The sequence below is a fragment of the Lepidothrix coronata genome, unplaced genomic scaffold (genome assembly GCF_001604755.1).
Source record: "Lepidothrix coronata isolate B3197 unplaced genomic scaffold, Lepidothrix_coronata-1.0 Scaffold72, whole genome shotgun sequence".
NCBI classification, from domain to species: domain Eukaryota; kingdom Metazoa; phylum Chordata; class Aves; order Passeriformes; family Pipridae; genus Lepidothrix; species Lepidothrix coronata.
This window is the reverse complement of record NW_016690252.1, coordinates 1830349-1844041: the sequence shown is the minus strand read 5'-3', so window position 1 is coordinate 1844041 and position 13693 is coordinate 1830349. Positions and strand designations below refer to the sequence as shown.

The window sequence follows — 13693 nt, the reverse complement described above, 5'->3', positions numbered from 1 at the left end:
GGGACAGCCCCTGCCCGGGGATGTGCATCCGTTTGCCCCCAGGGAGTGGAGGCAGCCCAAGTGGTGATTCCTTGTCCCTGCTGCTTCCCATGTCCCTCTGCCCTCCTGCTTGCATGTTACCTGGAAAGGCAGCTGCACCCTCCTGAGGTGTTCTGCTCCTTCAGCTCCACCTTCCAGCAATGACTGACTCAGCCCCAGGTGCTTTTTGGAGCCGGCAGCGGGGCTCCCCTGCAGCCAGTGAGTGTGGGGCACCCCCAGCCTCACAGCAGCCCTGCAAGGGTGGCACCGGGGGTGGCAAAAGGGCCACCCCGGGACAGGGGCACCAACCTTCAGCTTTCAGGTGGCTGAGGGCGGTGAAGGAGCAGAGTGTGGCAATGCTGGCTGTGCTGATGGCTGGGTTGGAAATGAGGATACTGCATCTTTCAGGATTTCCCTTGTACTTTTGACCGTCTTCACTGTATACTCTCCAGTGACTTGTATTTCCAAGCTTGGTGTTGTAAGATGCATTATTATGACTCTTGTTTTACCCTTTTTTAAAGACAAGAAAGCAACCTCTTTTGAGCGCTCCGACAATAACCAGACTAATTTCTCTTCCCCACTGTCTTGTGCAGTGTCATTGCTTGTTGACTTGCTGGTTTCCTTTTTTTCAGATACAACTGAAGTATGAGGGGATTTTTTTGAAACTATTTAAGAGATGATTGCAGAAAAATGTTTACCTACTCTGTGTATTCTGGTTTTTTTCTTAACCCTTTTTCTCCTGTCTCAGCCAATATTAGCGTTTACATTTGCAACTTACAAGTCCCTTCAAATGCAGTTTTCAACCATTCTGAAACCAGCAGGGTACACTAGATTTCTTAGTAGTTTTCTTAGCTGAACTCCCAGATGTTTTCCTTTTTTTCTTCAGTATAATTTACCAGAAAGAATTAACTGATGCATTTTTGTGTTGTCTTCCCCTTCAGTAGTTATATTTTGTCTTCTAATAAAAATGTGAAATGAAAATATCTCTGTACTGTTACTTCCCTGGTTGCATTGCTTGGGTTATTCAAGAGCTTTGAATGACAAGCTCAGTGCTGCTCTGGTATCAATGCATACACCCATACACAAAAATCTGCGAGGTTACTGGGAAATAAAGCCACTGTTTGACAGCTGCCCACACCTAAGACTAAAGAACAAGCTGATTTAGAGGAGGACTTTGGGAAAAGGCCACGGGCTTTGCTGTTGTATTTAGTCTTCCTAAGTCAGGAAGGGGGAGACCAGTGAGAAATTGGTTCATGGATTCGTGACTGGAGCAGGGAAGCAGGACACAGGTCAGAGCTGCTACCATGAGGCCGTGGTGCTGCTGGTGGTCGGTGCTCTGGCAGGACAGGAGCTCAGCACTCCTGAAAGGATCAGACACGGCAGCAGGGACCTCCACTGCTGGGGCAGGGAATGGCTTTGGCCTCATGCAGAAGCCTGGCAGAGAAATTGAGGTCATGGCTGCTGGCCCTGCCTGGCCCACGCTATTCCCTGCAGGCCCGGGAGAGGAGAAGTGTGTTTGCTGTGCCTCAATGCTGCAGTTGGGCTAAAATTAGCGGGACAAACATCAGGGAATTGCACTGGCTGCACTTGGCATCGATGGCAGTGCAGCAGCTGCCCAGTCAAATGTAGTTGGGGCCAACTGCTTTGGCTGCACAGCTGTGCTGGAAGAATGGTGGTGGCATTTTGGAGCTGCCTCCCCAAAAGAGTCTCCATACTGGGGAATGGGACACAGAGGGATGGTGCTGTCTGGGAGCTGGCTTGCCTATATCTCCTGCCTGGCTCTCCAGCACTGGGCTGCCCAGAACTGCCAGGAGCTGCTCCCTCCAGCTCCAGCCCATCTGGCAAACTCACCTGCCTCTCGAGCATTATGGGGGGGTTCCCCTGCCTTTCCTTGACAGCCAAGTGCAGCTGGGCTACCTCGACTCTGCCATCAGTGCCCGGAACTGGGCTTAGAGGGGAAATTGCTGCAGAGTCCTGCAGGAACTGACAGTGTAGGGAAAGGGATGAACACCTTGCTGAGTCTCACAAGGAAAGCAGAGGAGCCTACATGTGGCTGACTGCGACACTGCCTGTGGGCAGGACCTCAGAAGGTGCTGGGAAGGTGCTGGAGCTGCTTTGGCTGCTGGGTGCTGGGGAGGAGGAGGAGGGTGCTGCAGGACAGCACAGTCCGTGTGCTGCCCTTTCTGTGCTCACAGCCAGGCTGAGGATGGAATTTGCCTGGCTGGGGTCAGTGGAGAAGCACTGGCAGGAGTCTTTGCAGCGGCTCTGCCAGGAATCCGAGGCTCAGGGGCTGCTGTGGGCTGGCACCAACTGGCACCTGCTGCCTTTCCCCAGCTCCAGCTGCTTCTGGACCCTGACAAACACAGATGGACTGAGCTACACCTGCAGGGCAGTACCAGATATCTATGAACAAGAACTCAAGTGTGTGAAGGCAGCTCGGGGGTTTTTGTGAAGAAGAACTCCTGTGAGGCAGCAGCTCGGACCATGGGTAAATGAGGTGCTGTTGCTGCAAAGCCACAGCTGCTTGTACAGCCCTTGTAGAAACTGACAGGCCCCAGCCTGCAGACACATCCTTGCCCTCCTTGACATCCCAAAGTTGGTGGCAGTGGGACAGCAGCTGCCAGGAGCTTGCAGCAGCTGCTGGAGTTCAACCAGTGTCAAAACCCGAGCCAGGGCAGAGGAAGGCCAGGGCAGTTCTTGTACTGCTCAGAGGCTGGGGGAGGACTGGGTGACAGCTGGGTCCCAGAGGGCCTGAGAGCTGGTAACAGAGAATGAAAAGTGGTTCTCAGGATAGAAACAATTTTTCTTGTGGATCCTGAGGGGAAAAAAGAATCCCTTGCCTGTTGTGTGCTACATATTTACCCACTTCCTCTGCTGCTCAGGAGGATAAGCAGAAGACTTCCCTTGGGAACCCTCACCACTGCCCTTCCTCCCAGTGCAGCCCATGGACCTCGTGGGCAAAGCAAGGGAGGGCAATGCTGCAGCTCTGCTCCCTCTCCATCCCAGCTGCTCCACAGGGACTCACAGCACCACCCCAGAAGACTCCAAGGGCAGAGACAATGTTGCTGGAGGGAGTCAGGGTGCTGCCCTGATCCCATCCCTGCTGCAGCTGCCTGAGAGCTCCCGGCCCTCGAGGGAACTCACCTTGGTCAGACCCACCTGCTGCTCTTACCCTCCCAGCTCAGCTCCTTTTGCACAAGCAGGTGGAAAGGGACAGGCTGTAACACTCCTCCTGGAGCCTTTGAAAATGCAGACAAACACCAGTGATATGCTCAGATCTTTATTAGGTGGAGGAAGGGCTATAAAGAAATGAAAATCCTAGAACATTCAACGCACTGGTGTAGGACAAGAAGGACCAGGAGTTGCCTCGAGGGCCTTTGTTTTAAAAAAAGTGGGGAGGGACAGATGAAGTTTCCATCCAGTCGCTCTGGCTTTCCTGGGAGGGTGGCTCAGGGCAAAAAGAGGTACAAGACACAGCTTATACTTTTATTTAAGAAACCGCTACATAGTTTTTGCCTCTAATGATGCAAAGGAGGTTCCAGGAGCCATCCAGTCTCTTGCTAGAGAAAAACAACAACAAAAATCCCCAAAAACAAATAACAACAACAAAAAAAAACCCAAACCAAAAAAACCCAAACAAACCAAAAACAAAAACAGAAAACCCTGTCCTTTTTTTTTTTTAATTATTATTATTATCAAAAAACTGAAATATTCAAAGGTGAGGCTGCAGCTCAAGGCCACAATGACAAAACAGCCCAAGACAGTTTGTCTTGCACAGCAGGAGGGAGGGAGGAGATGAAAGAAAGGTGAAGGCCAATAAAAAAATTCTTTTTCTTTCTTTTATTTTCCCCCTCTTTAAAATAACAGCTATACTGGGGGCTGGGGATAGATATAAACCCAACAAGACACATCTTGATTTGCTTTTTTTGAAGGGCAGGTCTCCTTATTTGCCTGAATTTAGAACTGCATTCAGTAAATGGGATCCAGCTCTAAAAAAAAAAAAAAAAAGCGCAGTTTGTCTTTTGTCTGACAGAGTTCAAAAACCCATAGAGCTTAAAAAAAAAAAAAAAACAAAGAAGGAAGGATGCCCTGGTGCAGATGGAAAATGAATAATTAGTTTTCCTACAAAGAAAATAAAAGAGGCTTCAAGATGCAGAAAACCACATTTAGGCTCTATTACATTTACAAATACATACATAAATATATTACATAGAACAGCAACTCAAAGAGGAAGCAGGCGAGTCACACAGAGGATGGATGGCTGGCTGCAGTTCTCCCTGCACAGACGTTTGGCTGAGCAGTTACTTCTCCTAATAATTCCAGGAATGGGCTTCGGCTTTTGTTTTCCTTTTTCTCTTTTGTTTTCTTTTTTTTTTCTTTTTTTTCTTTTTCCTCCTCTCCTTTCGTTCTCTCTCCCTTCCCCCATTTTGGATTTAGTTTGTCCAGTATGGAGAAGTGCCATAGGCGGTTTTGGTAGCCTGAGACTTTTGCTGCATGGTGCTGGGTTGGTTGCGTTGGCCAGATCCACCCTAGAAATGAGAAGCAAAGGAGACATGGACATCAGCTGCCATAGCCCCAGAGCTCCCAGGAATGACAGGTCCACCCAAACATCACCAAAGACAGCCCCCACACCCACCAACGCAGAGATGCTACCCCCATAATGGATCTGTTCCTGCCCTGCAACATCTCTGCATCCTGCAATCCAGGATGAACGGCCACAGGGACAACAAGCAGGAGCTTAGAGATGCACCACACCACTGCCTGCCACCCAAGACAGGGTCAAGCACAATGAAAGTGAGGAGCAGGACTAGGGACAGCAAAGGAGCTCTCCCAAGGTGAACAGAGGTGGCACACCAGGCAAGGATGTCACACATTTGGAGTGCAAAAGGATGTCCTACTTCTGGACTCCCAAGGTTGAACACTGTTCTTCCAGGGAATATTTAGACTGAGGAAAGGAAACAAGTGTGCAGGTGAAATCAAACTGAAGCTGACATGTACTCTACAAGGGGATGTTTTGTTTTCCCTCAGAATCATAGTCCAAGTGCTCACGTCCTGCTCTCCTGCCGCAAGCAGAGCACAGCAGCGCCTGCCTCAGCTTCACCCCTCAGCCCATCTCTCTACACTCCACATCAGGATGGGTTCTTCACAGAGTCACAGCCTGGCTGAGGCTGGCAGGGACCTCTGGAGGTATCTTGTCTGACCCCTGTGCTTGAGCAGTATCACCTAGAGCCTCCTGCCCAGCACCATGTCCAGACAGCTCCAAGGATGGAGACTCCACCACCTTCCTTGGCAACCTGCACCAGTGCTTGGTCACCATCCCACTAAAAACATGTTCCCTGATGTTCAGAGAGAACATTCTGTGTCACAGTTTGTGCCCAATGCCTCTGTTCCTGTCACTGGGCACCAATGGAAAGAGCCTGGCTCCATTCCTCTTTATACCTTCCCTTTGGGTATTTCTGTACATTTGATGAGATCTGCTCTCAGTGCTCTCCAGGCTGAACTGTCCCAGTTCTCAGCCTTTCCTCACAGGAGACATGATCCAGTCCCTTCATCATCCTTATGGTTCTTCACTGGACTCTCTCCATTGTGTCCACACCTCTCCCATAGTGGGAAGCCAAGAACTGGATACAATGCTACAGCTGTGGCCTCTCCAGCGCTGAGCTGAGGGCAAGGATCAGTTCCCTCAACCTGCTGGCAATGCTGTGCCTAGGGCAGCTCAGGATCCCATTGTCCTTTTTTGCTCCAAGGGCACTCTGCTGGCTCATGGTCAACTTGGTGCCCACCAGGAGCCCCAGGGCTTTTTCTGCTGAGCTGCTTTCCAGCTAGGTGGTCCCTAATATATGTTGGTGCATGGGGCTGTTTCTCCTCAGGGGCAGGACTTGGCACTTCCCTTTGCTGAACTTCATGAGGTTCCCTTCCCAGGCTGGCCAACAGCATCAAGTCTGTCAGTCTGCAATCACTGCCAAGGCCCTTTCCCAGTGAGCAAAGCAAACACCAGAAAAAAACAACTCCCCCAAGACCCTGCAGGGATGGGGGGAGTGCTAATGCCCTTGGGCAGCTGCAGAGGCAGACGGGGCCAACTCACCTGCCCATCCTGCTGAAGGTGGTGATGCAGCATCTGGGAATGAGGCTGCTGATGTGCAGGGAGGATATGAAGAAACGGGGCTGGAGCATAACCTGGGGCAGCACCAGGGTTCAGGGGCCCAGTGGATCCGAGAGCAGAGGGCAGGCTGAAGGGAGGCGGAGTGCCAGCATGGAATCCCTGCTTGTCAAACGTCTGCACAGGAGGCAACAGGCACAGTGTCAGACTGATGTGAGCAGCCCAAGCCAGACGAGAAGCAGAGTGGCCCAAATACACATCCCCTGAACCTTTGACCGACCCCATGAGCAAGCCAGGTCACACTGAATACCTGCCAGCACCCCTGAGGATGAGTTTCAGCTCCTGTTCTCACCCATATTTCTGCACTAATGGTTTTGACATTTTTATTTTCACGGCTATTGTGTTCCTTTTTCCCTGACCTCTTTTCATTCAGAGGGATGTGGGATGGCAGCAGCTGCCTGATCAGTCCTTCTCACACTGAGTGGGCTCAGCCTGGAACTACTTGACCTACCCAGGGCAGTCCAACAAAAATGCAAAAACTTGCAGTAATATTTTCCTCTTGCTGGCCAAAGCTTGACGCCTAACTCTAAGCACGTAGCTGACAGCTGGCTTGCTACCTGTTAAGTATGGATCACAGCCAGACACCAATTACCCTGGCTGAGGGTGCAGGGAGGAGCAAACAGGAGCTGGATGTAAGCTCACCGCCCAGCTTGTCAAGGCACCTCCTGCTTTGCTGGGAAGTTGCACAATGAGCAATGTCCCCAGGAGACTGTGGGACAGGGATTCCTGGGCAGAGGGATGGGCACTACTGCCTGGTTCCTCTGGTGAAAAGCGAGAGGCCTCTCGACTCTCCTGCTTTGGGAGCTATTTAGACTAAAAATCCTATCACCCATCACATTTCATTTGCACCCAGGACAGTGCTGGCATGGGGTAGCTTGGGCAGCGTGCAGCACAGGGAGCACTGAGCCTCTGCCAGCAGCTGCTGTCAGGAGCTGACACAGCAGGAACAGTGCGACAGAGGACAAGCCCAACAGCAAACAGAGCCAGTGTTACAGATGCCACGGCCTGCTGACCCTGAGACTGGCCAGCCTGGGAACAGAAGGGGAGTCACAGGCCTGGCCTTGGGCCATGAAGGAGAGTCCAGCGTTGCTCACCTGAGTCTTGTTATAGACTGAGCCGCTGATATCAGGCACACCCGTGTTACTTGAGGTCACAGAAACACCTGGAAAACAAAAATGCCACCCACAATGAGAATGTCACCCAGCACGATCCCATGCTTTGCTCCCAGTGCCTCTGGCAGCCTCAGTGGATGCACTGCCCTGCCGCTGGCCAGCCCAGCAGGGTTCTCCGGGATCTCAGACCCACAGCAACCCCACATGAGAACAGAAAAAAGGGCTCAGTTCCTCATTCTCAATGCAAAGCAGGAAGCCAGCGCACTGGGATAAATCACTCAGGTCCATAACCCAGCAGTTACCACTTGGATTCCAGTGCACTTCACCAGGCAGCACCTGGTTGCACTGAACACTCGTTTAAGCTCACAAAAAGCCAGATTTCCCCTAGGATCAGGGGAGCATTTGGCTCTTCTGCAGCATTCCAGAGCCTTCCAGTGGTGCCCTGAGCAATGAAACTCAGCATCTCCAACACATCTGAGCCCCTGTCCTTTCACATCCTGCAGAAGAGTGAGGCCTGCGATGCTGCCCTGCCCTGACACCAGGGAAATCACTGACTCAGACTGGCTTCCACCGGGACTGTCTGGCAGCACAACAGGCTCAGAAACACTCACCAGCAAAGTGGCTCTCAAACCAGACACTTATTCACAGTTTTATAAGGACTGGCTCTGATTATTTCACTTGGATCAAAATAAAACCAGCAGTTCCTTTGGCATTGACTCAGAGGACCGGACTCAGAAGGTGTGCACTCCTTACTTCAAGTTTACTTCACTCCTTACTTAAGGTTACTTCAAGCCTGTAACCCTCCTCCAAACATTGCTCTTTTTTGGATTGCTTGTCCACCAAGGAGAGCATGATCACCTGGTGTTTCAAATGCAGAGCAAAGCTTGGTATTTGCTTAAGCCCAAGGATGAACTAGTTAGTGCTAAGCAGTTCAGTATACACTTTGCAGGTCTAACCAGCATGTGCAGAATAAAGCTTTCATATGAGCTGTGTAAATTCTTCGGCCTTTATGGTCACAGAGGAAACATTTCCAGGCATGACACAACGTGAGTTACAGGGTGTACAGACAGCAGCTTGACAGCCCAGAGATGTGAGGTGTCCTGCTCGCCCATAACACACAGCTGTCTCAGAGGCCTACCAAGAAACTTAAAATCTAGCCATCATTTGCCAGAGGACCATTTCAGCAGCAGCATCCAACTGCTCAGGTTTCACAAACAAGGCACTGCTGAAGGATCACTATGTTCTTCAGCAAAGAAAACTTGGGCAGGGGAAACAGCTCACCACCTCTCCCATGTATAATTGTGGACAAAGCTGCACATCAGCCACACAAACCCCATACGCAGAGTTCAGCCACGAGGTTTAGAAGGAACACCTGGGCCATTAGAGAAGCATTTTGTGTACGGGAGATGGAGAAACAGCTTGGATCATGATCCTGTGCAATGCTGGCTGCTGTGCTCACTGCACAGCACTGGGAGATTGCCCTACTAAACCCCACTCCGGAGCAGCCTCAAGACTCGTGTGTTACCTTTCCCAGGTCCAGTGCCAGCAGATTTGTTTTGTGCTTGAGATGACCCACTGTAGCCTCCTTTGCTGTAATCTCCAGCTGCCGTTCCCTGCGTTAAGTCATCGTAGCCTGCCGGTGTGTACAAGACAAGGTGTTACAGGGCGCAAGCAGCGCTGCGGGTGCACTCGGGCAGCGCGGCGGGGAGCCCTTACCTCCTGTGCTGTAGCCATGCTGTCCGTAGCCACTCGCCTGCTGGAAAGGAGTCGACGCTGTGTTCAGGTTGACTCCGTGCTGCTTGGCAGACGCTGGAGGGACCTGGACAAAGGGAGGGAACAAAAGGCACCGTTAAGCAGGGAATGTGAGTTCCCTCTGCCATCTAGTGGGGAAGGCACCTCCACTTCACCTGGGAAATTCAGTCTGGAGTTGGGAGGACTGGCATGGCACTCACACTTCCAACAGTAACTTGCTGTAGTGGAATTGTGCAAGCCCCAGGATTTTTGATAGAGCGATTGCAGTGCAGCCCTCCCTCAGAACAGGCTGCATATTTCTGTCATATGCTCCATGTAAACAGCAAATTCTTACCCACAAACCCAGGAAGAAAAAACACAAAATCAAACTAAACATCAGTTCCTGCTTGAGGCTGTTTCATAAAACACTGTCCTGTAGGGCCCTAAACAGACTCATCTACCCTTCTGCCTGGAGCAGCACCTCTTCCCTTCTTCCTCCTGCGACTTCCAGGCCTGCCTTCTCACTCAATGGGGTCTCCTCCATCCTTAAAAGGATCTCCAGGCACTCTCAGCTCACTGACTCAGCTTTGGGTCTCCCCTTGACTCTTCAGAGACTAGTAAGGGCTTTCAGGATACCAAATCCATGAGCTACAGCTGTCAGCTATTTAGAGAAAACTGCTCATGAGTTCTGGCCTTTTAAACTTCTTGTTTTCTCCTGGAAGGGACTGCATCTATTTTCTCATATTGCATGTTTCTGGTGAGCCCTTGCAGACTGAGGAAGTTGACTCTGTTCCATTTTCATAAAGACTCCTCCCTGGGGTCCTCAGTACAAGAAAGCCATGGACCTGCCAGAGCAGATCCAGAGGAGGGCATGAAGATGATCATAGGGATCAGCACCTCTCCTATAAGGACAGGCTGAGAGCTGGGGTTGTTCAGCCTGGAGAAGAGAAGGCCCTGGGGAGGAGACCTTACAATACTTTACAGGGGCTTATAGGAAAGATGGAAAAAACATTCAACCAGGCCCTGTAGTGACCAGACCAGGGGTAGTCATTTTAAACTGAAAGTTGGTAGATTTAGATTAGATATAAGGAAAATATTCATTACCACGAGGGTGGTGTGGCACTGGCACAGATTATCTAGAGAAGCTGTGGATGCCCAGTTCCTGGAAGCGTTCCAGGCCAGACTGGATGGAGCTTTGAGCAACCTGGTCCAGTGGAAAGTGTCCCTACCCATGGCAGGGAGGTTAGAACTACATGGTCTTTGATGATCTCTTCCAACCCAAACCATTCTATAATTCCAAGATGTAGAATGTTTGGGCTGGAGAAAGCCAGAACCAGAGAGGCAAGCAGGGAGGGTTACAATTTAGGCTGTCACACTTACAAACATGGTTGGCCCATATTGGAATGCACTGGGAACACCGGGCACACCAGCATAGTAAGGGAGCCCAGTGTAGCTGTACCCCGGGGGCAGGGTGGGGTTGAGGAAGGGCTGCTGAGTGGTGTGGTGAGTCTGTGTCTGGTTCTGCTGTGGCTGGGCCAGCGTGGTGGCCGGAGCAGGAGAGGCGGAATCCCCACGTCCAAATTTCGTTACATCACCTGCGAAAGAACAAACTGATCAGAAAAGCTACCAAAGCTACTCCAAAGATGGAGAATTCAATCGATTAAAATCCTCTGAATGCAAGTAGACAACTACAGAAGAGAGCACACCCTACACCTGAAAGCCTACAGTTGTTCATGGTAAGCCCTCTCCCAGTCTCTGTTCCTGACAGCCACAGGGATTATTGCCTGTTCACGGCACAAGAACTCTGTGCCATGAATAATCCACTGATAAAATGGAGATACCGATACTCACCTATCTCACATGGTCTGAGCAGATTCATTACTATCAGATCATTGCAATAAAAAAATGCTAAAAGCAGAAGTATGGTAAATAGCCAAAGAGCCAATGGTTGTCGGGTTAAAGTGTCACTCTTCTGGAGGTTAAACTGATTAGCTAAGCTTCATGGGCTGAAAGCAAGTTAGGATTTACAGGCAGTGATGGGTATATTTTTGCCAATGTCTGTTTATTTGTCAAGCATGACTAATTAAGATGTCCAGTTCCTCACACCACCAAAGTTCTGAAGACAGTAGCTGAAGGCCAGGAAAGCAAGGCTTGCATCGTGGGCCACCTTATTGGAGAAGTAGGAAGGGAAATTCAGTTATTAACCCAAAAGCAGCCTCCCAGGAGAAGGGATTATGAAGCAGAAAACTCCCAAACACCTGAAAGTTCTGGCAGCCTACAAAGCAGCATGTTTATATGTTTTTTTAAGGAGGTGACATACATCAGTCACATCTATCTCATCCCCAACAAGTTTTTCTTTTTGTTGGTTACCAGGAAGTATGACAACACTTAATACCTTCACTACAGGAACTACAATGCCCATGGCTACAGTTTTAAGCTGTAATCAGATGGCAGTAGATGAAAACCACTGCTGAAAACTCTGGATAGCATTAATGTCATCTTTGCACAATGACGACTAAAGAGAAAGAGCAGGAGTGAAGAAGAGCTTCTTCAATCACATGCTTACAGAAGGGAAGAACAATTCCTCTTCCAGCAACAGCAGGATGACCTGCACGTAGAAACCAGAACATTTCGCTTACCACCCTCATCTTTAAATAGCACTCACCTGAGTACGGGTTGTTAGCAAGGCTCCCATCTCTGCCTGTCAAGGTTGCAGGAGCAGGGAATGTAATTCCGTAGTAATCCTTGGAAAGAGACGACATCATTTATTAATAGTTGAAACTGCAACAGAGCTGAACAGCTCTTATAAACCCCATATTATATGCAGAAGAAAATTTTGAAAGCAAGAACTAAAAGAAATTTGGGTGGGATTTGACCTTATGCCTTGCAGCAGAGACGAAAATTTACCTGGATCCTCAAGTTAAAGATAAACCTACTTTACAGACATTTAAAATATTATATGCAAATATTTCATCTCTTAATAGTAAGCTAAAGGCAGTAACTAAACAATTTCCCTCCCAGCTGTCATCTTCTGGTGAGACTGTGCCTAGAACAGAACCAGGGCCAAAGTCACAATGTGGATGTAATGTAGTCTAAAGGTTTTGCCCTTGTACCATGCCCTGTTTTCTAAAAGTGGAAATGTCAGCCAGTGAAACAGCAAAAACATAAAAGGAGAAAAACAGTTACTATTGGATGACTGGAAAATTTATTTAAACTACATTACAGGAGACCTTGAGTCAGTAGTCTCCGAAGTGGGACAGGCGTGACAATCCATTGGGGTGCATGAAGAAAATGGGTTTGGTACCATTCATAAATACAACGTACAGAATTTTAAAATAGTGTTTGTTTAACCTTTTTCTCCTCCTTTTTTAATTTTTTTGTATGTTTTATACAAGTTAGTACAGGAATATATGTATATAGTTTAATTCAGAAATAAAAATATATTGTGAGTGCTCACAAATTTTTTACTGATGAGGTGCATGATAAAAAAGGTGGAGACCTCTGCCTTGGATTAGTCTTCCAGGTCCTCTACAGGAAAATAAACAGTCCTCACCCTAGAAGGCTTGCACTCTGAGATGACAGGACATGATAGCAAAACTAAAGCAGCATTTGGACTTCAGTTTGAGAGAAAAAGCAACAAGTTTGCCCTTCTCTCTCTAGATGAACTCCACCTGTGGGCCTGGCACTCTACTGTTTTTCCTCCTAATTTTCCTGTTTCACTACTCACCACCTCCAATCCATCAAGAGTTAATGCTTTAGCCAGTAACTATTTAGCCAGTATCTATTTTCACACATTCTCAAGCACTGGAAAAGCATCCTCATTTGTCATACCCCTCTCTGCAATTCCATAGCACCTCAAATGCTTTCTGAGTTGACACCACCTTGGTGCATTTCTGTGCATCACTCCCCTGTCTTCTGTACCCAATCCTCTATCACTGAACATGAAATATGTGGCAAAGTTTCAGTATTGGTGCTTTCTGTAACTTGAAATGGTGCCATTATTTCATCATCCTTTCCTTCCCAAGTAATTCCCCTTTATCAACTCCAGCATTAATCTCTTGACAGAACATAACCAAATTCACATTAAAAGTCTTAGCAGGTTATTTAAAAGCAGCTCGCCTATCACCTTCTGGCAAAAATGCCACAAAAAGAAGATTTAGAGGAGAGATGTCAACAATTCAGTGGGTATGAACTGGAACTGACACACTAGCATTTTCTCCTATACAAACTGGACAAAATATAATTAAATCCACACGAGAACAGAGTGTAAGAATTGCAAGTATTCCCACTGCGCCTCAGGCAGGGGAAAACCACATCAGTGCTGAATATCCCTACCCCACACACCTGTGCATAAACACACTCAAACCAAACAGTCATTAGAAAACACGAGTGCAAGGCAGTTATCTTTGCAGTTCATGCCTGCCCAAAAGAAAGTACTAGAAGAGACACTCTGCTCTCCACACCACAGATATCTCCTGACCTACAGAAGGCACACAGGAGAAGCTGCCTGAAGTCAAAACTGAAATACCAGGAATAGGCTCAAAAAGTGAGATAGAAAAGGAGGGAAAAAGAGTAAGTGATGAGACATAATAGATTTAAACTCCATCAAGCAGCTCACTGGGTACCACACACACCAGCTGAGGCATCTGTAAAATCTCTGCAACAGATGAGC

General features: G+C 48.7%; 1 protein-coding gene across 5 annotated transcripts in view; it reads right to left on the bottom strand.

Moving 5' to 3' along the window:
* Positions 1 to 4323: 4323 nt before the first annotated feature.
* The window catches only part of UBAP2 (ubiquitin associated protein 2), a 99128-nt gene continuing 89758 nt past the window's right edge, over positions 4324 to 13693 (bottom strand). For 2 of the 5 annotated variants that reach the window (XM_017819057.1, XM_017819059.1), the window contains exons 20-26: positions 11687 to 11765; positions 10402 to 10616; positions 9007 to 9109; positions 8816 to 8923; positions 7273 to 7340; positions 6104 to 6295; positions 4324 to 4547 (exon numbers count right to left, since the gene is read on the bottom strand). In XM_017819057.1, coding sequence (XP_017674546.1) covers positions 4452 to 4547; positions 6104 to 6295; positions 7273 to 7340; positions 8816 to 8923; positions 9007 to 9109; positions 10402 to 10616; positions 11687 to 11765 — 861 coding nt within the window. In that variant the 3' untranslated portion in view covers positions 4324 to 4451. The remainder of the gene's footprint in view (positions 4548 to 6103; positions 6296 to 7272; positions 7341 to 8815; positions 8924 to 9006; positions 9110 to 10401; positions 10617 to 11686; positions 11766 to 13693) is intronic. The other 3 variants (XM_017819061.1, XM_017819058.1, XM_017819060.1) reach the window with 2 other exon arrangements.